At 37.0% G+C, this 22,423-nt stretch overlaps 1 protein-coding gene across 9 annotated transcripts in view; it reads right to left on the bottom strand.

Moving 5' to 3' along the window:
• Positions 1-22,423, bottom strand: part of myo7aa (myosin VIIAa) — a 54,069-nt gene that overhangs the window by 13,612 nt on the left and 18,034 nt on the right. For 7 of the 9 annotated variants that reach the window (XM_017308050.1, XM_017308048.1, XM_017308049.1 and 4 more), the window contains 27 exons: positions 21,234-21,355; positions 20,367-20,509; positions 20,157-20,270; positions 19,147-19,215; positions 18,959-19,043; positions 18,727-18,803; positions 17,615-17,734; positions 16,752-16,894; positions 16,324-16,534; positions 15,464-15,599; positions 14,880-14,986; positions 14,510-14,551; positions 13,526-13,663; positions 12,645-12,803; positions 10,659-10,751; positions 8,632-8,726; positions 8,349-8,433; positions 6,769-6,987; positions 5,766-5,873; positions 5,391-5,600; positions 4,627-4,833; positions 3,206-3,382; positions 2,608-2,697; positions 2,400-2,527; positions 640-766; positions 440-559; positions 176-349 (listed from right to left, as the gene is read on the bottom strand). In XM_017308050.1, the coding sequence (XP_017163539.1) occupies positions 176-349; positions 440-559; positions 640-766; positions 2,400-2,527; positions 2,608-2,697; positions 3,206-3,382; positions 4,627-4,833; positions 5,391-5,600; positions 5,766-5,873; positions 6,769-6,987; positions 8,349-8,433; positions 8,632-8,726; positions 10,659-10,751; positions 12,645-12,803; positions 13,526-13,663; positions 14,510-14,551; positions 14,880-14,986; positions 15,464-15,599; positions 16,324-16,534; positions 16,752-16,894; positions 17,615-17,734; positions 18,727-18,803; positions 18,959-19,043; positions 19,147-19,215; positions 20,157-20,270; positions 20,367-20,509; positions 21,234-21,355 (3,499 nt within the window). The remainder of the gene's footprint in view (positions 1-175; positions 350-439; positions 560-639; positions 767-2,399; positions 2,528-2,607; positions 2,698-3,205; positions 3,383-4,626; positions 4,834-5,390; positions 5,601-5,765; positions 5,874-6,768; positions 6,988-8,348; positions 8,434-8,631; positions 8,727-10,658; positions 10,752-12,644; positions 12,804-13,525; positions 13,664-14,509; positions 14,552-14,879; positions 14,987-15,463; positions 15,600-16,323; positions 16,535-16,751; positions 16,895-17,614; positions 17,735-18,726; positions 18,804-18,958; positions 19,044-19,146; positions 19,216-20,156; positions 20,271-20,366; positions 20,510-21,233; positions 21,356-22,423) is intronic. The other 2 variants (XM_008426494.2, XM_017308047.1) reach the window with 1 other exon arrangement.

Raw genomic sequence — 22,423 nt, forward strand, 5'->3', positions numbered from 1 at the left:
GACAGACAGATGGATGGACAGATGGATGAACAGATGGATGGATGAACAGATGGATGAAAAGATGGATGGACAGATGGATGGATGAACAGATGGACAGATGGCTTCCTTGCTGATTAAGCCATGAGAAGCAGCAGATTCTGCATCTGAAACGAGGCTCAGCGGTTTGCGGTCCGACCTTGTCGAACAGAGCGATGTACAGAGAGAAGCCGAATCGGTCCTTCAGGTTGATCTTGTCGGACAGAGCGTTGCAGAGCTCCTTGGCCGTCGTCGCCGAGTCGGTCAGCAGCGTTTTCGTCGTGCCGTCCATGAACGTCACGGGCAGCATGATGGGCTTCTTGGACTTGGTGGCCTGAGCGTAGATGTCAGAACTCGGGTCAAATTGATTTCCGCTGAAAACCAGAATAATGCTGCAGCTTGAAGCGGATCAGTGCGTTAGTACCTGCAGCTCCAGCCAAGATGGAGGCTGAGTTCGCGTCCCGTTCACAAACGTTCGCCTCAGCCTTTCTTCACAGTACGGAGCGTAACCCGGCGGCCCGCTTCTGATGAAGTTCCTCAGGTACTACGGTCAGAAAACCTTCATGAAGCCGTGTTTTATACAATGAACTAAAGTTTATTTTAGGTCACCGTTTTGATTCTGACCTTTACAAATTTGTCTGATGGAGCGAAGCAGCCGACGCAGAGCGAGACGAGGATCCAGCCGCGTGCGTGAGAACTCTTGGACGGGTTCTGACTCAGCTGCTTACAGATCTGACAGTAGATCTCATCCCTGACACACACACACACACACACACACACACACACACACACACACACACACAAACACCAAACACACACACACACACGCACACACACACCCGCACGCACACATACACACAAGTTCATATTTCTACCCACTTTGTGCTTTGTGTTACTGACTTCCAGTCATTTCAGTAGCTGCATTTATGCCAAACCCAAACATTACCCTAACACAGGGGTGTTCAAGGTGCGGCCCGGGGCCATTTGCGGCCCTCAAAATGATTTTGGGCGGTCCTTCATCACAATTTAATAACAACTTAAATGTGGTTTGCCAGTTCAGGAAGGAAGTTTGATACAGATACCCACTTAAAAACAGTTTTAATGTGCAAATTTTACTTAAAAAATTAAAACAATTTAACATTTTACAAATGAAAACATGAGGTGCAACACAATCATTCATCCAGGTTTTTGATTTGAATTTAATTTATTTTAATAGTAAGAAGGATAACAAACATCCAACAACTTTTACTGAAATGCAGTCCTGATCATGGCCGCTTAGTACACTTGGCAAAATAAATCAAGACCTTGTTACTGAAAAGACAATAAATAAATAAATAAAATAGGAAATGGTTTGTTGATTTTTTTTTTTAATTGGGAAAATCTTTGAGGTCCTTTTAAAGTTTTTAATCTACAATAATTTCCATTGTCTACAGAAATCTGACTTCTTTGATTATTTTATTAAAATAAAATAATCAACTGGTAAAAATAAGACAGTTTTTGTCATTAGAATCCAAATATTTTTGGCACCCATGCCCAAAAGTTTGGACCCCCCCTGCTGTAACCATTACCAGTGTATGCAGTGATGCCCCATTCCTGATTTCCTTTTTTTTGTTTGTCTCACGACATTTTCTCGTTTAATAATAAACGCCTACATTTAAAAACTGTTTTATTATGTTTAAATTTAAATTGGTTTGATTTTCTGAAACACTGGAATGTGACAAACACACAAAAACAGGAAACCAGGAAGGAGGCAAACATTTTTCACATCTCTGTAAAAAGAGGCAATCCTCCATTATTATATTATAATTTTGATTTATTGTGAAAACGATGAATTCCAACTGATGACGTCTAGTAACCTCAAAAATGATTTTCTGCTTTCATTGGAGCATCGATAAGATCAATAAATGTGCAGCTTAGTGATGAGAATCACTTCCTTATGTAACTGATGCACTGAAGAGCCTGAATAACAATGGATGAGCTTTACAAGAGCAGGTTTGAGTTTGTTACAATTACCAAAGAAACAAAACAAAAAACAGCAGACACAATAAATATCTCTAAAAAATGTGGTAAAATCTTGAGTCTACATCACTCATCCTTATGTTCAATTGCATCGAATTAAAATAGAAAATTATGTTCAAATCACATTACTTAAAGAACAAAGCATCAATTATCAAATTTCAACACAAAAAAACATTAGAATAAGTTGAAACAAAAAAAATGAAGGCGATAGAAACAAGGAAATCTGGTTGAATTGAAAAAAAAATGTTCTCCTTTACCAGTTTGACGAAACAAAAACTGAACCCAGCTTTAATGCTTAATGACACATGAATAACCACTAATCTGGTTCCTTTCCTGCATGACTGACTCGTTTTCTCACCGCTTACCTCAGCGTCGGCCTCAGAATCCCGTTTCCGATGATGAAGTGAAGTTTCTCCAGGTTGGAAGTCGGCCGATCTTCCAACATGCTGTTGCCGTGGAGACCGTACTCGCCATCATTGAGGCGCTTGGTGACCTGAAACGCATAACGGCGTGTTTGTTTTCTGTGTTTTTTCTTTTCTACTCTCCCTCCTTCTCTCCGTCCAGACGTCCTACCTCCTCTGTGATCTTGGATTTCTTCTTCAAGGTCAGGGAAACCAGTTTGTGTCGGACGCTGTTTTTCTTCAGGCTTTCAGAAGGAGTTGTCTCACGGGGGAAAAAAAACAAAACTCTTAAACAAAAGACTATAAACGATAAAGATGTTTGGCAAAAGTAAATAAAGTGTTGATAAATAAGCAATAGAATCAAAATTTTGCACACTTGTAAAGGTTTTCTTCTAATTTCTGGCAGAATATCTTCTGCTTACATTCTTATGTTAGGTGATTAATATTAGATTCAGTTTTTATCTTCACTGTTCACTGTAACATGTAAGGCTACGTTCACACAGCAGGTTCTGATGCTCAATTCTGATTTTCTGCTAAAAATCGTTCATACAGCTGAATAATGCAACGCAGTTAGATTTCTGTATGAATGTTTACATCCCCAAAGAGCAGAAGAAGAACGCTGATGTCACACAGCAGCAGCTCTGTCTACCAAAGTAACAGCATACTTCAATTTTCACAATAAATCGAGACTACGGTCTTTTATTCCTAATTTTAAAATAAAAGAGTAACTAAGCTGTTTTAACGTTGACCTCTTGACCTCTCGTCCTCACCTCCCCCTCCCCCTGCAGCGCCTGCAGCTCCCTCTTGTGGGTTTTCTTCCCCAGCGTCTCGTAGATCTTGGTCATGACGGGGATCTTCTCGCTCCCGTCGCTGATCGCTGTGTGGTACTTTGGCTCCGGTAGATCTCCCATGAACCTCAGCACTGTGATCCAGACGGCCAGCGCAGCCTCACAGGGGGCAAAGGTCAAACACATTTCATCAAGTTCCAAGGGAAAAACGTTTACAAAGGAAAGTCTTAACTCGGATTTACCTACTTTTGATCAGAATGAGCTGAGCTGATAGTGTTTAACATTTATGTGGAGACCGCATCAAACGATTATTTTAGTAATTGATTATTCTATTGATTTTTTTGATGGTAAACTGATGAATCGAATAAGCACATTTCCATATTCTGCAGATTTTTCCTTTAGCCTCTTAAGGCTTTTTTATACAATATCAAAAATATGTTAAAAAATGTAAATAAAAAAATAGTTCAATTCTTTTTTAAATTAGATAAACATTTATTTTTGTAAAAATGAAACATTTTTAGGCAAAAAATATTGCCTGGAAAATTTTTGTACACTAAAATGCAAATGGCTTTTTTGAGTATGTAAACTCTAGTTAATAATTAAGTGATTACTAAATTACTCAACGATTATTTCAATAATTGATTAGTCTTGATTAATCACATTACCGTATTTTCCGCACTATAAGGCGCACCTAAAAACCTTCAATTTCCTCAAAAGCCGACAGTGCGCCTTATAATCCGGTGCGCCTTATATATGGACCAATATTGAGCCACAACAGGTCTAGCAACTACGGTAAGCAGCCGCCGACTTCATTTCCCCCCCGTAGAAGAAGCAGCTCGCGGTGCATGCTGGGATAGTTGTCAGAACGCTGGTTTGTTAATAAAGTTTGATAATACATTTAAAGCCAGGGGGGGCGGAGGGGCTGGGGAAGAGAGACAGAGACTGGATGCAGCAGCAGCGTGTCGGTTGGTCTGTGTTACCCAGAAAGCAGTTGGGCACAATATCACAACACCGTGAGTGAAACAATGACTGCCTACTATATAAAGCACTCGGGGACTACTTCTTTACAAATGTTGATGTGTAATAATAGAGTACGGAACAAATCGAAGCGTCTATTCTATGCGCCCTATAACGTGGTGTGCCTTATATATGAAAAAAGTTTTAAAATAGGCCATTCATTGAAGGTGCGTCTTATAATCCGGTGCGCCTTATAGTGCGGAAAATACGGTAATCTTTTCAGCCCTACAGGCAGGCTGTGTTTTTTTAAAAAATTCAGTTTACAAACTGACCCCGCCTCATTTTGGTCAGTGCCACCCGGAATATTTTCATCATCTGATGAAAGTTTAGCTTTAAGTTTTCTCTAAACCTTCTGACTGGCCACATTTCTCTGTCAGAAAACTCACCAGCTGATCTCCCTCGTCCTCGTGGAACAGCAGCGGCTGCTTGAGAGGCCGTCGAACGTAAGTGTGTGTGGTGGTGCCTTGGAAGTAGGTCGCTGCGTATTTGGCAAACTTGTACTCCGATAAATCCTCCTCTTCGTCATCTTCAGGGAGAGGAAGAGCCTCGTCCAGATCCTCCTCCACCAGCTCATGATGGGAGTGCTCCAGGTCCTGGAGGAGATGGGGAATCAGTCCCTGACACGCAGGAAAGCCTGACCCACAAACTCCTAGATTTAACTTTAAGAGGTTTTATATGCAAAACTAAAGTTCACCGAATCTTTTCCCTTTCCTGTGTAAAAAAGTAAAGAAAATTCCACAGATAAGTCAGACGGCAGGTTTGAAAAAGCTTTAGCCACTTACATTTTCGGCAACTGTAACCCGAAACACTTAAAACAAAACAGAAAGAGCACGATAACAGAATATACAATGAAAACTTTGTGAGAGATAGACAAAGTCTAAGATTTTCAGGGGTCTTATGATGAATTTTGGACCTTTTGTAAACTATTTTACCGGATGACATTTATTGTGGATGTAAAAAAACATTTTTCGTTCAAGATGGCTCTGTGAATTATAGGACTTCTGATTGTATCATGATTATATAACTGATTGGTATTACAGGTGCACTGGTTGCAGTTTTCTGGCCGATTTACAAAGCCTGACCTTCCGATTCAGATTTTTGGCCGATTGATACTCAGATAGTAAAAGGTGCTTTATTGACGTCAGTTCACCTCGAATCCAGCCGGCGCCTGGCCTTCCTGGCCTGGTAACGAGTTCGTCGTCCCCAGGAAGCCGAACATCTTGTCCACCATGTCGGAGTCGTTGACGGGCTCCAGCCGAGCCTTCTCCATCTGCTCCACCAGCTCCTTCTTCTTACGAGCTTCCTCCTTCTCCTTCTTCTCCCGCTCGGCGTCCTCTTTAGCCAGCTGGGCCAGCCGCTCCTGGAGGAGGAAATAAACGAATGCATGAACCGAAATGATAGCAAAGACTGACAGAGCTGCAGGCGCCAACATCAGCTGTATTTATTCTGTGAACATCAGAAAGATAAAACTAAGATTAAACATTCTCCAACATATGTCTAGATGCGTCTTTGGTTAATGCGTCACCTGATGTTTGCGTTCAGCCTCAGCTTTCGCTCTTTTTGCAGACATTTGGTTCCTCAGTTTTGTTTCTTCAGCCAGACGCATCTTCTCAGCCTCCAGCCTCCTGCGGTACTGATTAGTGGAAAATGAGGAAAAGAAATGAAGAACATTATAGAAAATTAAAACATATGAGTGCATGTTTTCACTTTAAGTTAGCAGAAATAAACCCAGATCTGGTAGATTGATCATGATTCTCAGTAGGGACTCACGTCTGACCTCATAATTAGTTTTTCAGTTGTGAAAGAGCTGTATGGCAAGCCATTTTAACATAAAATCTGTTTCACCACTTACATTCCAGATATCTAAAATTAGTTTATCACCAGGTGTATTACTAAATTAGTGTTTATATTTTGAATATACCTATTTGAGATCTCTGATTACATTCTGGCTGGTATAAATGACGACTAATTTGTACAGACGCTTAAATTCGAGATATCTAAAATTAATTACTGTCCATCTGAAACACATATTTCAGATAACAATTAAATTAAGACCAGTCATACAATAAATGTAAGTTATTTCTTTTTGTTCTGACTAGTCATAATTAAAATTTTAAAAATATTTTAATTAGGAGATATATAGACTTGACTAAGGTAAATTAAAATGAAGATATCTTGAAAGCAAATGACGACTAGTCAAAACTAAATTAGAGATATCTGGAATGACAATTCAAAGTTCCTTTAAAAGACTAATTCTGACCAATTCAGTTTGACATACTGTAGTTACAGATGTGTGACTTTTCAAATAATAAATCCGTTGATGACATTAAATCTTGAAAGGAATTTTGACTCGACAAATTGTAATCGAAGATACCTTGAATTACTGTTCTTACTAGTCAGAATGTGAATGCAGATATCTTAAATTACCATGCAGGATAGTGAAAATGTAGTCAGATCTGGTGAAAGCTCATTTTTAGAAGCACAGAATGGAATTACAGATAGTCAGATGGAACTGATTTTGTGTTTACCTCGCCCTTTAGCCTCTTGTACAGCCGGCGAGCGATCATGCCTCTGGTGTAGGCCTGGATGGTGATGACAGCCCACAGCCGGTGCCTGAACGCCCGACGCACCAGGAAACCTCGGCAGCGGCCCTGGAAGCCCGTGATTCGCTGGCGGGCCACGTGGTACGACGCACACAACTTCCTGGAACGAACCAGAGCCTGGAGGCGAGAAAAGCCGGCTCGCATCTGTTGGGATGAAGGAAAGAGAGGAAGAGGCTTTTAGCTTCATGATCTTTGGTATTTTTATTTACGCTTCTGTGTGTTAGGGCTGGGCGATGTGGCTTAAAATAAAATATTTGATCATTTCATACTAAATTGAATTTCCAATTTTAATAGATTTTTCTTAAAAAGATGACAAAAGATATTCTCTAAAACTGCCTTTTTTATCGTACCTTTCTGTGAGCTGAGCTGAATTGAAAGTCCAAATGATTTGAGGCTGTAAAATACGGGCTGACGTCACTCTGAACAAGGGCTGCAACTAGCAATTATTCTGATGATTAATCTGATAAAACAAAACTAAATTTGCCACATTGTGCAGATTTTGCATTTAGTCACGAAAAGCATTTTTGCACAATAGTAGAAATACATTAGAAGATGCAAATAAACAAATAATTCAATCCCTTTTTTAAATAACAAGATACAAATTTTATTACCTAAAATGCAATGACATGGAATTACTTTGGTGATTCTATGTCCTGATAGTTTGTAGATTCATCTTCTAACATCAATGTGTGAAACAGCTCAGCCCTTTCTGCTTGACTTAATATCCAAACAATGCAGGACTGAGCTGGTGATTTTTTTGGGGGGGTATTTATCAATTAATAATTGGACAGCAAAATTTGCCTAATAAAATCTGAACCAAAGTGAAGGTAAAACCATCCCACTAGAGGAGATCTGGGTAGAAAATACAAAGATTTTTTTTTCTTATTATTATTTTAGTCGAATTACTGCTCTAAATACGTTCAGAAAAAGGCTTTAATTTTGAGTCGGTATACTCCAGTTAATTACTTGACTGTAAAATTAGCTAATTATTAATTGCGACTAATTGACATGACTCTGACAAGAAATGGATCTTGCCGGTGACCTCATCCAGTTGAATGAAACTGTGATCGACAGAAACTACCACGTTCGTCTGCATGAAGTAAACTGGTAGAAAACATAAAAACACTTATCAAAGATAAGTAAGTGAAGTGATGCTTGATTTTATGTGTGTAGATTCCAACTGTAGCTCTATGGCAGCATGAAACCATGTGCTGCAGTAACTGCAGTATTTACCTCTAAGCACGTTTTTATGCTAATATTTATTTTTACGCATTTTCCTGAAGGCAGATTTTCACAAGCAAGTATTATTTAAGTCATTGCTCACCCGCTTTATACGTGCAAAATGTGTCTCACACAGCTTTCCTACTTTGAGTAACAGATAATCAAGGACTGCATTGGTGAATAAATGTATATTTTCCTAAAATTAAATCTTCAAAAACAAAAAAATTGATCAATCAATAAAACTGATTTATCGCCCAGCTCTAATCTGTAAAATCCATCCTCACAGCTCCATAGCTCTTCCTGCACAGGTAGCCTCTCCATGTCTTCTGGATCAACATTGCCGACTTCCTCATCCTCAGGAAGTTAGATCTGATTTTAAAAAAATACAGAAAATTATATAAAATGTTACGGTTTTTATTTCCCTTTAAGAGTTAATAATCTCTCCTTTACAAAATGGCTCAAAAACAAGCAATAAATATAACATTTTCTCAAATACAAATATTTACTGTATTCAGGTGATAAATTTGCAGAAGGTGTAATTAATGTGTTTAAAAGGATGCGGAGTACCTGTCCTTAAAGCCTCGCACCACCTTCTGGATGAGGATGACCTTGTCTGTAATGGCTTTATCTCTCTCGATCTCCAGCAGCATGTCATGATGATCCTAAACCAACAGTAAAAAAAAGACAAACTAATGTTTTCACCTCTGTTCCTCATTTCTGAAAATCATGTGTGAACTTGCTGCAGAAAAAAAGCAAAGTTTGCACAAATTCATCACATCACCACAGATAGAAATACCAGGAAACATCTTTAATACGAAGCTTTGATGTTGCAGATTTTAACTGACTAAACAGACAAAAGAGGTTTAACACACTGAAGCTGTTTCCTCCAGTGACCTGAGCCAGTCCAGAGGAGGAAGTGGTGTTACTTCCCTGCACTTTCTCCTTCCTGTTGAACTTCCTGTCCAGCTGAACACCAAGGTCTGACACTTGAGTATGTAATTTAACTCTCAAACTAAAATCCCCAACTTTCCACACGTCTATCAGCACACCGGGGTCATTTAGACCTAAAACACACACATCAAAAAGAAGTGTGTTGTTTTTTCTCCCCCTAAAAGTCACTGTTTGGTAGCTTAACAGTAAGTTAAGTCTGCAGTAACTACAGAATTAACATTACTACTTTTGTCCAAATAAAATAATTTGAAGTCTGGAGCAAATTTGCTTAATTACTTGACATAAACTTTGACCAAATGAGCAGCACATTTTGCCATGACAGAAATGAAACTTCAAATAAACAAGAAATAGTTTAGAAAATATAATTGAAGGTGATAAAACACATCTGTAAAAAATTAATATTTTCTTTAATTGATCTCTAGGTTGCCTAAAAAGTCTTATACGTTGGTGAGGTGTGAAAGCACAAACAAACTCTGATGTGGGACAAAAACGCAAACTCAGAGTGCCGGACTACAGCACAGGGCAATAAACATGGCGGAAAGCTTTGCAGAGAACACAGAGGATAACAACCTATCAGCACCAGTGACCTCTGAACTCAATATCACATCTGAGCTCACTGAGTGGAAATTAAATGTATACGTTTACTACAAAGTCAGATAAAGATTGAAAATAAAAAAAACACAAAGAACAGGAATCAAAACATGCTGTCCTTCCTGTCCCTGGATGTGTAACTGGAAACAATAACAGCAGAGCTTTCCCACTGGGATGAGCTGGTTCATTTCCAGTTAGATGCAATGAAACCACTCTAAAAAGGGTTTATTTAGCTACAATAATTATCTGTTTTAATACATTTACATTATGATAATTAGAGCTGGAATTGGAATTGAACTGGGACAGACACAGTAAAATTCAAGCACTTTTCAATGATTTTAAAGTTTCCAGCATCACTTTGGAGATAAAAAAAAAAAACAAATACAAATAAACTAAAAAAAAAAGACAATTTCGCTTCACGATTATATAAGGTATTATTGTTGTTAATAATGTCCTTTGGTAGTATTCTACATTTTACAGCAGGAACAAGGTAAATAAAAGCAGCTAAATGTTTTGTAATGTCTCACACACCTTATACATCTGACTGCTCCGAAAACAAAACATAAACAAAAAAATCCCCCAATTTTAATAACCTTTAATATATAAAATATGTTACAATTACACTGATCAATAAGCCATTAGGAATAATAAATATTTATCATATTAAAGCAATCCAAACAAATCGTGTTTAAAGGAAGAAAAAATCTCTAAAAAAATGTTCTCAAGGTTTTCTGAGAATTAGGAAAACATAATTTTGATCATTCCAACTAACCTAAAACAGGAAAGGTTTAATCTGATTTAACTTCAGGCAGTGAGAAAATAGTTTGTCTTTTTAATAGGTGTATGAAAATATCCGATTTCAAATAATTTTCCAAATTTAGGCTTTTAATCAAACGTTAGATTCCAGGTTGTCAGAAATGTGCAGTTTCAAGGACTTCATAGATTAATGAGGCATTTCCAAGGATCCTAAACCCGAACATAAATGGTTCTGGATTTCATTGGACCGCTTTAACTTGATCCTGTCGCAGGTTTCTCCGTTAATGGGAAGTTACCTTGAGGAAGATCTTGGTTTTTCCCATCTGCCAGTCGTCATCTTTGCCGAGAACGGCCTCAGCGATCCGCTGGCAGGTTCCTCTCAGGTCCTCCTGCCCAGTGAGAGCAACGGGGAATTAGTTTCTAAAGTTCTCCCTGAATTAAAACTTCCTGTTTCTGCTGAGGAGAAACTCAACAGAAGCATCATCTTTTCCACAAGGTGATACATCTAGCACTCAGTGAAGCAAAGCTGCAGTGATCGGGTATTTCTACAAATCTCTGACTGTTATGAAATAAATGTAATTTGTTACCAACGTAATAAAAATGCATCAGGTTTTTTTTTATTTATTATTGAAGATCTATTAAACAAAATTAACCTTTTGCATATTTAGTTCTTTCATTTGGGTCTAAAAGCAGTACAAGCGCTTAAAAAAAACACCTAATCATATTTTGGAGTCTGGAAAGACAGCCGTTTCAAAAATTTTCCGATTAGGGGGGAGGAGACTATATGGTTACCTAGCAACCCAAGCTGAGCTCAATCACGTTTGGTCAGATGGTTTTACCGCTGCATTTGCTGTACAATGGCTGCTGGAAAAGACAAGTGTAGAGATAAAGAAGAAATCACTTGCTGCATTTTTGTTGGTTAGGCAGGAGGCTCCACTTCTGCTTTTCAAAGAGGGATGGTTGTATAACTGCACGTCTGTTTTCAGCCATTTTTACATGTGAGTGTAAATGTTGAGTTGGGGGGCGTGGCCAGCAGAAGCCTATTTGCATTTAAAGTAACAAGATGCCCTAAAAATGGGCAGAACTGATCAGATCGAAATCTTATTATCCAAGAATGATTTTTTGCAAAAAATACAATGAACATGTTTTGCGTAGACCGTAGACCTATCCTAACCTGTTCAGGATATTATGTCACTTTAAAAAAAACTGATTTAGAACACAAAATATCACAATCATCACAGGTAAAAGGACAAAACTGACACAAACATCCCAGAATCAGAGCTCAGACGGAGGCATCTGACTAAACAGAGCATGAGAGGGAGGTTGGAGAAACAGGGACACAAAGGGAGTCGCAGGAAAGGAATCTAGGAAAAACCCGTTGGATAAACACGGATCGGATCCTGACACCAGGAAACACTCGATGGCCCACGCCTAATTTCCAAAACCTGTTGTGGATCTGCTGCAGCTGGAGAACACTTCAACATTTCTCATGTTAGTACAAGGAGAACAAAGTAACACAACACGAAAGCAAAGGTTTATTTTTATGTAGTTTGTCACACTCTTATCAAAAAACAACTTTTATTTCTAAGACAGAAAAACAGGCAAGTTAAATTCAAATTTAAAAATATTTTATTATTTCCAAAGGGAAATTAAATTAGGCCTACCACACTTATGTGAAAGAGATAGTCATGAAAAAGTATATACTTTTGGGTTTCCAGAGTGATATTAACCCAAAGAACTACCATCTTGTTTAACAAGCGTGTTTTATAGTGTCTGCTTATTATTTAATTCAGGTCAACTCACAGAAGAAATTATTGAAAAAATATATATTTTCTTACATTGTAAAATTATTTTAAGAGAAAAAATTGATTAAGAATTGGAAATACAATAGAATACAATATACTCTATTGATAGAACCATAAGAGATCAAATTTATAAAATATATGTACATACCTAAGAGTGATGTAAGTGATTCAACATGACTGAATATAAATAAATAAAAGCTTAGTTAGCTGCGAGAGGCTGAGCGCTTAAAGCCTTTTCTCTGCCTACATCTCCCAGAATGCTGTGTGGTTCTAGATCAGAATTCAGTGAATATTTTATGTATTGAATATTCCATCTTTTGATATTGACCGCGCGTCTATTGTGATATATTGTTATTGATTTACTGTCCAGACGTAATTTCACACTTCATTTATTAAAGAAGGAAGGAGACAAACAGAAAATCTGTGTGTGAAGAGCTAAAAAGTACAGCTTTATTTCAGATAGTCACAGAGCCCCACCTGTTTATACGCTGGTTTAACTCCAGGCATCAGCACCCGGTAGCGGTCTACAAACTCCACAAAGGTGTAGCGGATGGGATATCCAGCGCGCCGAATACGAATCGTCTCCATCATACCAGAGTACCTCAGCTGACGCACACACAGCTCCCGGTCAAACAGCTGGAAAACACACACAGCGCTAACAAGTTAACCGCATGTTCAGGCAACAGTGACGGCTTTCAGAAAGGAAGGTGCTAGATCGTATTTTCATTTTATCCAATCAATCAAAGATTGGATAAAATCTTTGAAGTTTATGTAAGTGAAGTTTATGAAAACAGGAGTGCACCAAGAAATCGACCCTAATTCCTATAACTTTGGAGGAAAAGCGACTGTTACAACTTGGCAACATTTTAGAGAAAAAAATAAAAATAAAAACAAAATTCAGTACTCGCAGGTCAGATTTTTTTTTTTAAAGAAAACTGCAATTAGTGCAGCCCAAATGTAAAGGTTGTCTTTTTTTAGTATTATTAAAACATATAGGATTTACAGGAACTTTATGTAAAGTTTTGCCTCATTTTCCTCCACAAATAATCACAGGAAATCTTAAAATCTTTGATTATTTTGATAAAATTGTTTTTATTCCAGGGTTGTTGTTTTTTTACAGTACCTTGTCAAACCAATAAAATAAAAGAACATACACATGCTGAAGTGGAAACATACATTAGTTAAAAAGAAAAAGTTTGTCACCTTATTAACATGAACCGTACCATCCTACAGATTATGCTTAAAGTATCAACTAACATATCCTTATAAATCCTTATATCCTTATAGCAAAATGATGAGTTAATTTCTTCTTAACATTACGTAAGCAGCTTAATAAAGGACAATGAGCAGATACACACCATGGGCTTCTTAAACTCATTGGGTTTGATGCAACGAACGAAGAAAGGCTGGCAGACGCTCAGAGTCCTCATCAGCAGCTCCAGAGATCTTTTAAACTGACTGCTGAGAGTGGGAGAGCGCTTCCTGGTTTCTGCCCCCTAAACACACACACACACACGCACACACGCACACACACACAGAACAGGACAGCAGAAAAAAACTGTCAGCGTCAGGCAAGTTGAAATTTCCTGAGCTGTGACACAAACCAATGCTTTTGTCTTTAAATACAATCATTTTTCTAGCGAATACTGCAGCTTCACGCTGATTTAAAATAAAACGCTGTGATCCGCAACATTTCTGTAGAAAAAAATTGATGCAAAAAAATTAAAAATACAGCAATGATAATAAATTAGAGAGGAAATATATTGAAGTAATGGTTTATTGTGTTATAAAGTAAATGGAATGCATTATTATCTTACTGCTATTAGCTTAGCATCAGTAGCTAAGCGTTCATTCTGAGAAAGTGGAAATTGAAATACTTCAAATAAAGATTAACAGTAGAAAAAAAATCCATTTGTTGAATTTTATTTATTTATAGCATACATTTTTGATAATTATAAAATAGCGATTGGCTGTAAATAAATGCTAATAATCAATAATAAATATAAACCTGTGTTACCTGCCTGTTATAATCAAGGATGAAAATGTTTGTAGTTGCCTTTTGAGGCCAGTAGAGGTCAGTAAACCATGTCTTGAGTTTGTAGTTACGAGTTTGACATTGAAAAATAATTGGTATAAAAATAGATGGTGATTTAAAGACGCAAATTTTGCTTTGGAGAAATAAAGAAATAATGAATAAGCGTAATTATGTTTAAAAAAACACATTCAGGAAGAACATTATGATAAGAGATAATAAAAACACAAATAGAAGACATGTGAGAGGTTAAGAGGTAAAGTAATAAAATGTCCAGTTTGCTGGTTGCGTTTCTTTTAAAGACGGTTACCTTAGTGAGCGCTGTGGCACCAGGAGGATAACCACACAGAAACTGGCAACAAGCAGCCCACAGGCACACAAAGACCCCACCACAGAGAGAGAATGAAGACAGAAAAAACACCAAAGTTACTGAGAAACACGATTCTGAAACATGAGAGCAAACTCTGGCATGCAGAAGAAGAAAGAAACCACAATAATATGGAAACAGAAAATTAACTTTTGTTTTTCTGTTGTCACAAATTAACTACATGAAGAGTTTTGAAGGTTTTAACACACAGCTCTGTCAAATGAGGTTATTGAATAGACACACACTTCGGAAAACCAGGGATGATTTCATACATTTCTATAACTTCTAGAAAGGTCTATGATGTGTCCGTTACCATAGCAACATCTGCCTGGAAGATTTGCTTGATGAACTTGTTTTTGGAGGAGTGAACCAGCTGGATGATGTCTCCATACAGAGTGTCTCTGTTTTTCTCCAGGAAACCTGCAGGAATGACACAAACATGCAGCTTAAACACGCAGACATGTGAGAACATCCGCTGCTTGTTCAGTATCATTTTTATTTTACCAGCCCATTCTTGAAAGCTTGCTTCAAGCAAATTCAGTTACACAGTTCTCTTTGCTTTAAAAAACAAACAAAACAAAAAAAACACATATAAAAGAATAAATTAGTGAAGAATTAGACCCAAATGTTTGATACAGACAATAAAAACTCAGCAGAGATAGATATGCAAGACATAGGGACACCAAAAAAACAAAAAAGGAAAAGCAACAAAAAGTGTGTCCGTCCATGTTGGGGGGGGGGAAAGTAGATTAAGAATAAAAGCTGTGATAGATAAGAAAGAAAAACTATCTGAAAGAACAACAGAGGCAGAGACATTAAAAAATACAAAACTGAGCTCCAAACAGAGCAAAGAAAAAAGTTCAGTGTCTCATCTCTGCAGTGTGAAGCAACTCTCACCTCTTGTTTCATAGTAAACCACTCCGGCAAAGTGCTGAATGCCAAACTGAGTCTCGTAGTTGTTCTTCGGTGGGATGTAGTTTGTGTTGAGTTTGTGCTGAAAGTTGAGCTTGTTCAGCATCGTGGTGTCTGTCCCCTGTGGGACAAACAGAGAGGCAGGAGGGAAGGTGAGCTGATGGCTGGATTTATAATCTGACCGTTTGATCTATGAGAAGTCTGAAGAATTTTTTTCACGTCTCTCAAAAACTGCTGCCTGTTCCTACAGAGAACATGACAATTAAAAAGGTTATTTATAGACTGGTGACATAAGGAGAGCTGAAAATAACACAAAATGTCAAAAACTTATCTGGGTTTATGTTAATTAGAGTAAAATGCAATAATATGGTGCATAAAACTCATTTTTTTTGTCCTGTTGAAACAGGATCTGCTACTGGAAACTCATCAAATCAACCTAATTAATCAACAGCAGCTGCATTTCCATAGACCATATAATTGCATAATTTGACATTTAAAAAAATTAATTTGCTTAGTGGAAAAATGCCAATATCGAAAAAAACACTTGTTTTTCGGTAAACAGTTTTGGTGCTGAGATGAGGTGGTTTTAATTTATTTAGCAAAACTGCAACGGAAACACCTTTTTTGCATCATTGCTAATGGCACAAACTGCAAAGAAGACAGAAAGTAGTTTGACGAAGACGGCGCAGCAAGTTTAATGACTTGACTGCGTGGACAAACTTATTTAACGGAAACAGAAAAAAAAAAAAAAATTGTGTTCTTCTATGTTAGCAGAATATTGACAAAGTTTTGCCCACATTTGTGATGGGAACGCGGCTAGTGAGACGTTAAACTGAGCTGTTTGCCTTAGGAAACTTGCTCTCCTCATCAATGAGCGAGATGATGTTCATCGGTTTGATGGCGATCATGTCCAGAGCGTCCTGGTTGTCGGTGAACTCGATGTGCTGCCAGTTGATGTTTTCCAGGTTGTACTCCTCCTGCTCCAGCTTGAAGACGTGACGGACGAAGAACTGCTGCAGGTTCTCGTTGGCAAAGTTGATGCACAGCTGCTCAAAGCTGCAGGAAGGACGACGACGAGTAAAACAGAATTTACACATTTTATTTTTTTTAAAAAACAAAAAAAACCACCAAAAATATGGAGGAATTTCAAGTTTTTTTTTTGACTCTTTAGAGAGAATAATTTTTGTAATTTCACTGCATCTTAAAGGTTGAAGATAAAACAACCAGAGGGCTGCACAGAGTGCTTCCTATATGAAAGTCTGTGGGTTTTTACCTGTTAATAGTAAAGTTCTCAAAGCCAAAGATATCCAGCAGTCCAATTGAACGTCTGAGAGCTTTGGGTTGTGAGGACGTTGGTTTGTAAATGGCTGCATTTATCTTCTCCACAATCCAAACAAACAAACGTCCATAAATGCCCTGAAAGCACAAAAAAAAAAAAAACCCTCAAAGCTAACTGGAGACGCATTAGGCCTGTCGTGATAACTAATTTTGTAGGACGATAAATTGTCCCAGAATTATTGTGATAGATGATAATATTGTTGATTTGAGATCATTTTCAACTAATATAATGGTGATTGCAAAAGGATGCAAAAGTACATTCTCAAAAATCCATAAACTTTAAATTCTAATGAACACTTAACATTAGAAGACAATTTAAATATCCAAATAAATAAATAAACAGCAGAAACAAAAATAAAATTAATTAGTTGAGATTTAAACAACAGACTGGAGACTTTTACCATCCAGTTTTTAGTAGAAAGAGAAAAACAATAAATTAAGCCAATGGAAATTATTGAGCTTGTTTTAATTTATCATGCGATTAATTGATTTCTTGATTAAGCCTAGATGCAATAAGGAAGTTTTAATAGGTAGAAACATATCTTATGTCTTGCAGTTATGATCTGTGTTAATTGTTCTAAGACATTGTATTTTTAAGTTTATTATTGAATTTGTTAAATTAAGTGAAATTGGGTGAAAATCCATTCTTGTTTAATTCACAAAACATATAAAACATACGTTTCATTCAACTAATTAACAGAAAAGCTACAGAAGGTTGTAAGACACAAATTATTATTTTATAAAATAATAAAAAACCCTGGTCAATTCTAAGTTGGCTGAGTGTTTTGATTGCTTTACCTTGACGAAAGCGTCGCGGACATCGAGCGCTTGCTCCATGCTGAGAGGGGTGGACACCGTCTCTCCCCTGGTGATCAGCGTCCTGCTGGTCAGGCAGTTCATCAGGTCTTTGCAGTCCACCTAAACACACACACACACGCACGCACACACGCACACACACACACACACAAAACAAAGAGCGAAAAATTAAAAATAAACAAATAAATACAATCTGTGTTGTTGAGAAATGCTTCAATATCCAACTAAGGATGGAAGTTATCAATTAATGTGTTAATTTAAAGTTAATTAATTTTATCAGTCAACTAATAATTAGTTAACAAGTGGCCATTTTCTTAAAAATTTGAGTTGTCTGAATCAAGAGAGCCGACCGTCTGTCTGTAACGTAAAGGGATTTTTTTTTTTTACAAAATGTTGAATTTAAAAAAAAAAAAACAATTATTCTGTGTCAGCTGTGTTAAATTTTGACTGAATAAACATAAAATTGTGGTTTTCTCACGTTAACAAACTTATACATATTTATGAAATATAACGAAATGGGAACCTTTGAGTTTCCCAAATAGAAAAATAAAATATGAAAATAATAAAACAAGTGGAACTCTTAATCTCCACAAACATCTTCGCCTTCAGAGAAAATCAATAATTTTTGGTTGATAACGTTGACGTTGCTCCATCATGTAGCTCTGCTGAATGAAGCGCTATTAAAGGTGAAACTTAGGAACAATGTCCAGTGTTTATATTGCAAAATAAAGTCTATTTTGCATCCTTCAATGGACTTTGTTTAAGCCGATTCTCTTTCCTGTACCAATATCCTTCCGCCATCTTTGTTTCTGTATCAACTGGCTCTATTTAAGGATGACCAACAATGCTCCCTGCTGGATGGCGGCAAAACTACAACCCTCAAAAGAAGATCTAAGCTGATGTTATCAGTCGATTGAAACTCATTTTAATCTTATGAACCATTAACTAACAATTAATCACAAGTCCAACACCACCAAAGTATCAGCCGTCAGATTTAAAATATTTTTCCAACAAGACTCACTTGTCCATCGTGTTAAAAATTCAAACAATAATTCAATTTCACTTTAGAAAAAGTGATCCAGTTTAATGTCTACCTCCAGCAGAGTGGCAGCAGTGGTGAGGTGAGGGCAGCGGACGACCTCGCAGGCGTCCAAGTTGTCATAAGTACGAGCTGTCAAGTTTAACAGGGTCAGTAAGTGGGCATAAAAACCAATGAAAAGCCATACAAATGGCAAAATATAGAAGAAATAAAAAGAAAACAATTGTGAAAATAGCAATAATGAATATCATTATATAATAAAACGTACTGCAAAGAGTCATTTTTACCTTCATATCGTAGGTTTCCCATGTGTAATATTGCAGCTAAAAGCTTTGAAATCTCCCAGTTCTCCTTTTCTGTGAACATCAACACCTAAGATAAAAAAAAAAACAGAAATATTTGCTATAATCATTTAAGTCAGTGAGAGCGCGCTTTTTACAAAACATTTTAAATTATTCAGCCTTTACAGGAGTACCTTCATTGCCGACTGAATATTGGAGTATTCTTTCAAATCGTCTCGGCCATCACAAACCGTACACTTTCCCTGCAGAGGAATAGTAACGGCTTAAAAGACAAAAACTGCAGTTAAAAACAAAGTTTTCTCTACAGAATTTGTACAATTTTGTCCTCATCGTGAAAATAATATCTTTTATCCTTCCTGAAATGAAAAAAAGACAAAATAGTTGCCAGGCTTTGTTTGGAACCAGTGGAGAAAAAAAACAATAAAGAAATCGACTGAACGTTTTCTGCTTCTTACGGAGTTCAAGCCAAATGTTTAACTTCTATAATTTGTCATGTAACTGACTGTGTGACTATTATTTTTAAAGTTTTGGTTCGTAAGCAACTTGAGTTGTCATCTAGTTAGTTTAGTTGGATAACATTGATGCATATTGATTAGGATAAAGCAGATGTTGATCTAATAAGAAAATCTTCTTGTTCAGGAGCATCACATGAAATTTGTAACAAGGGATTAATGCAGCTAGCAAAATACATCGTAGGACTGATCTGTTGACAATTTTTTCAATGAACCGATTAATAATTGGACAGCCAAAGTTACACTTTTTTTTATTATTATTAAATTTGAAAAAGATTAAGCTAAAATTACAACTAGATGAGTTCTGGGTAAATCATGCTCACAAACACAGAAGCTTTTTTTTTTATCTTAATTGCAAAATATGTATATGAATATTTTACAGTTTTGACTTAGTTACAGCGCTGACTGCTGTTTTTTAAGTAAATTTTAGAGTCTGTATACTTCAGTTAACAATTGATTACTAAATTAGTTGACGATTATTCCAATAATTGATTCATCATGATTAATCCAATCATCATGATTAATCCAATTGCCTTGCCTTGTCAACGACAGGCAAGGCAACTTTATTTATATAGCACCTTTATTCCAGAGACAATTCAAAGTGCTTGTAGAAGGAAGCTAAAAGTGTCTGTTAAAGTAAATTAAATGCTCAGCATGAATGTGGTGCTCACTATGGTCAGGTAGGTGAAGTCGGTGGCTTTGCTCAGCCCCAGTTTCTTCTTCTCGTCTACAGTCATTCCCTTCAGCATGCAGTAGAAGATGTGATAGTTCCTCTCATCATAAGCCTGCAGAACAGAAAGAAAGATCAGGCTAAATGTTAGTTTGCTCTTCAAAGCTTAACGCTGGACAAACACAGCTTGAGAGTTTGGCGTGTCATTCACCTGTCGACACACTCTGGATTTCTCCAGCAGGTATTGCTCTATCTTGGCTCCCTCTATTGCTCCCCTCTTGTTGAAGTGGATGTCGATGTATTTCCCAAAACGAGACGAGTTGTCGTTACGGATTGTTTTAGCGTTCCCAAAAGCTGAAGCAGGAGAAGCACAGAGTCACCCATAAGCACGAATGTCTGTTAGTGGAATCACTGTGGTGCTTTTTCAACACACTTTTAAGCAATCTCTACTTTTATATTTGTTTTTATTGCAGTTCGGGGTGGAAACTTTACAGCCCAAAACTTTCCTGATTACTGTGTTACACATTTGTAAAGATAAACTACTACAGCTGTCATTATGCTGAGAATAATGATGCTGATGACAGACGGTGTGGTGAATCAAAGTAGTTTTTTCCTCATGCAGTTCGTCTCCGGATTGGAGAATAAATCACAGAAAGTCACAGAGATGCAGGCATTTAATATCTGCTTTGAAGGACATAAAAAAGAGCCAAAACTCAGTTGATGCAGTGTTACATTGGAGAACAAAATTGCAACATTTGTTAAATTTTCAGCTGCTGTGGTTCTCTTTTTCACTGCACTGAGTCACCAAATCCTTTGAAAAACCTGTTCCCCTCCTCGCCAATGGGGGCGCTGCACCAAGAACCACTGAAGGAAACAACACAAAAAACCTCTGAAGACGACACTGAGCGCAACGTCCTTCACAAAATATAAACAAAAATGGAATCGCATCAGATTTTAGTGGTTGTAATATTTCTCTTTCGTTTTTAGACAACGAGCCACTTCTTCCGTTTACGTTTGTTTTGGTTGCATTTACCCAGAATGCCCTGCGCTGCAGTAGACATGTGAATTATAAGCCTACCTTCCAGTATGGGATTAGCTTCCAGGACCTGCTGCTCTATCCAGGAGTGCTGACCGCTGATGGCCGCCAGGAACTGCAGGATCAGTTTGGTGCTTTCCGTTTTTCCTGCTCCAGACTCTCCGCTGCAAAGTTAAAAACAGGATTTATTTAGACATTAAAATAAAAACATAAACTTCTGAACATTTTTCTCTACATTAGCACATGCAGTGAATTTGATCATATTTCCTACACCAGCTATAAATCTTCTGTCTGTAGCCGGTGGTGATTTATTTGGTGAATTTACTTTATATGTAATATTATTTTATTTTTGTACATATAAATGTATTTTCATACTCATATTCATAAACTTTCTTTGATATTTTTATTTACTTTGAAAGACAATCACAAAGTCTAGAGATATTGTCTTGTTCAAAGAGTTAGCACAAACAATGAGTGCCGTTTGACAGATTAAATTATATTTCTGAAACTAACTTTTAAGCAACAATTAAACATACATTTCAGCTTTTAATGAACTAATGCAATATTCTAATTTTAAATGGCATGTTTTCATTACCAGTAAGTGGAAAATAATCCTAATTAACTAAATTTGTGTTGTTATAATGGCATTTGTAATGTTTTAAATGTTTTTATACATTTTGAACAGCACTTTGGTCCCTTTGGTAATTTAAAGTGCATTAAATTGGAAATTAGTCAGATAGTCGGTTCAATTGGGGACCAAAATTGCAACATCTGTTATATTTTCAGCTGCTGTGGTTCACTTTCATGCTGCACTGTGTGAAACGATCCAAACCCTTTGAAAAATATGTTCCTCTCCTGGCCTGTGGGGGCGCTACACCAAGAATTACTGAAGGAAATGACAGAAAGACTTCTGAAGAAGACACTGGTCCTTTTTCACAAAATGTGTGTTACACGTATGTGTGCAATTAATATGTGTAATGCATTTCACTTTGTGATAAAGTTTCTGAAATAAATTGACTTTTCAGTAATATTCTGATTTAGTAAATGGGTCTGTATTGAATCCACTGTGTAAGATTACAGGAAACTGATTCCTTGAAAACAAACATAAATACATATAGTTACAAAACACTGTGTTTCGTTTCAAATTACAACATTTAAAATGTTGAGGCTTCCTGATGCAACATTTAATGCAATAAATTAGCAAAGAGGAAATAAGCAGAAAGAAACAAAGC

Source organism: Poecilia reticulata, linkage group LG13 (assembly GCF_000633615.1).
Source record: "Poecilia reticulata strain Guanapo linkage group LG13, Guppy_female_1.0+MT, whole genome shotgun sequence".
NCBI lineage: Eukaryota > Metazoa > Chordata > Actinopteri > Cyprinodontiformes > Poeciliidae > Poecilia > Poecilia reticulata.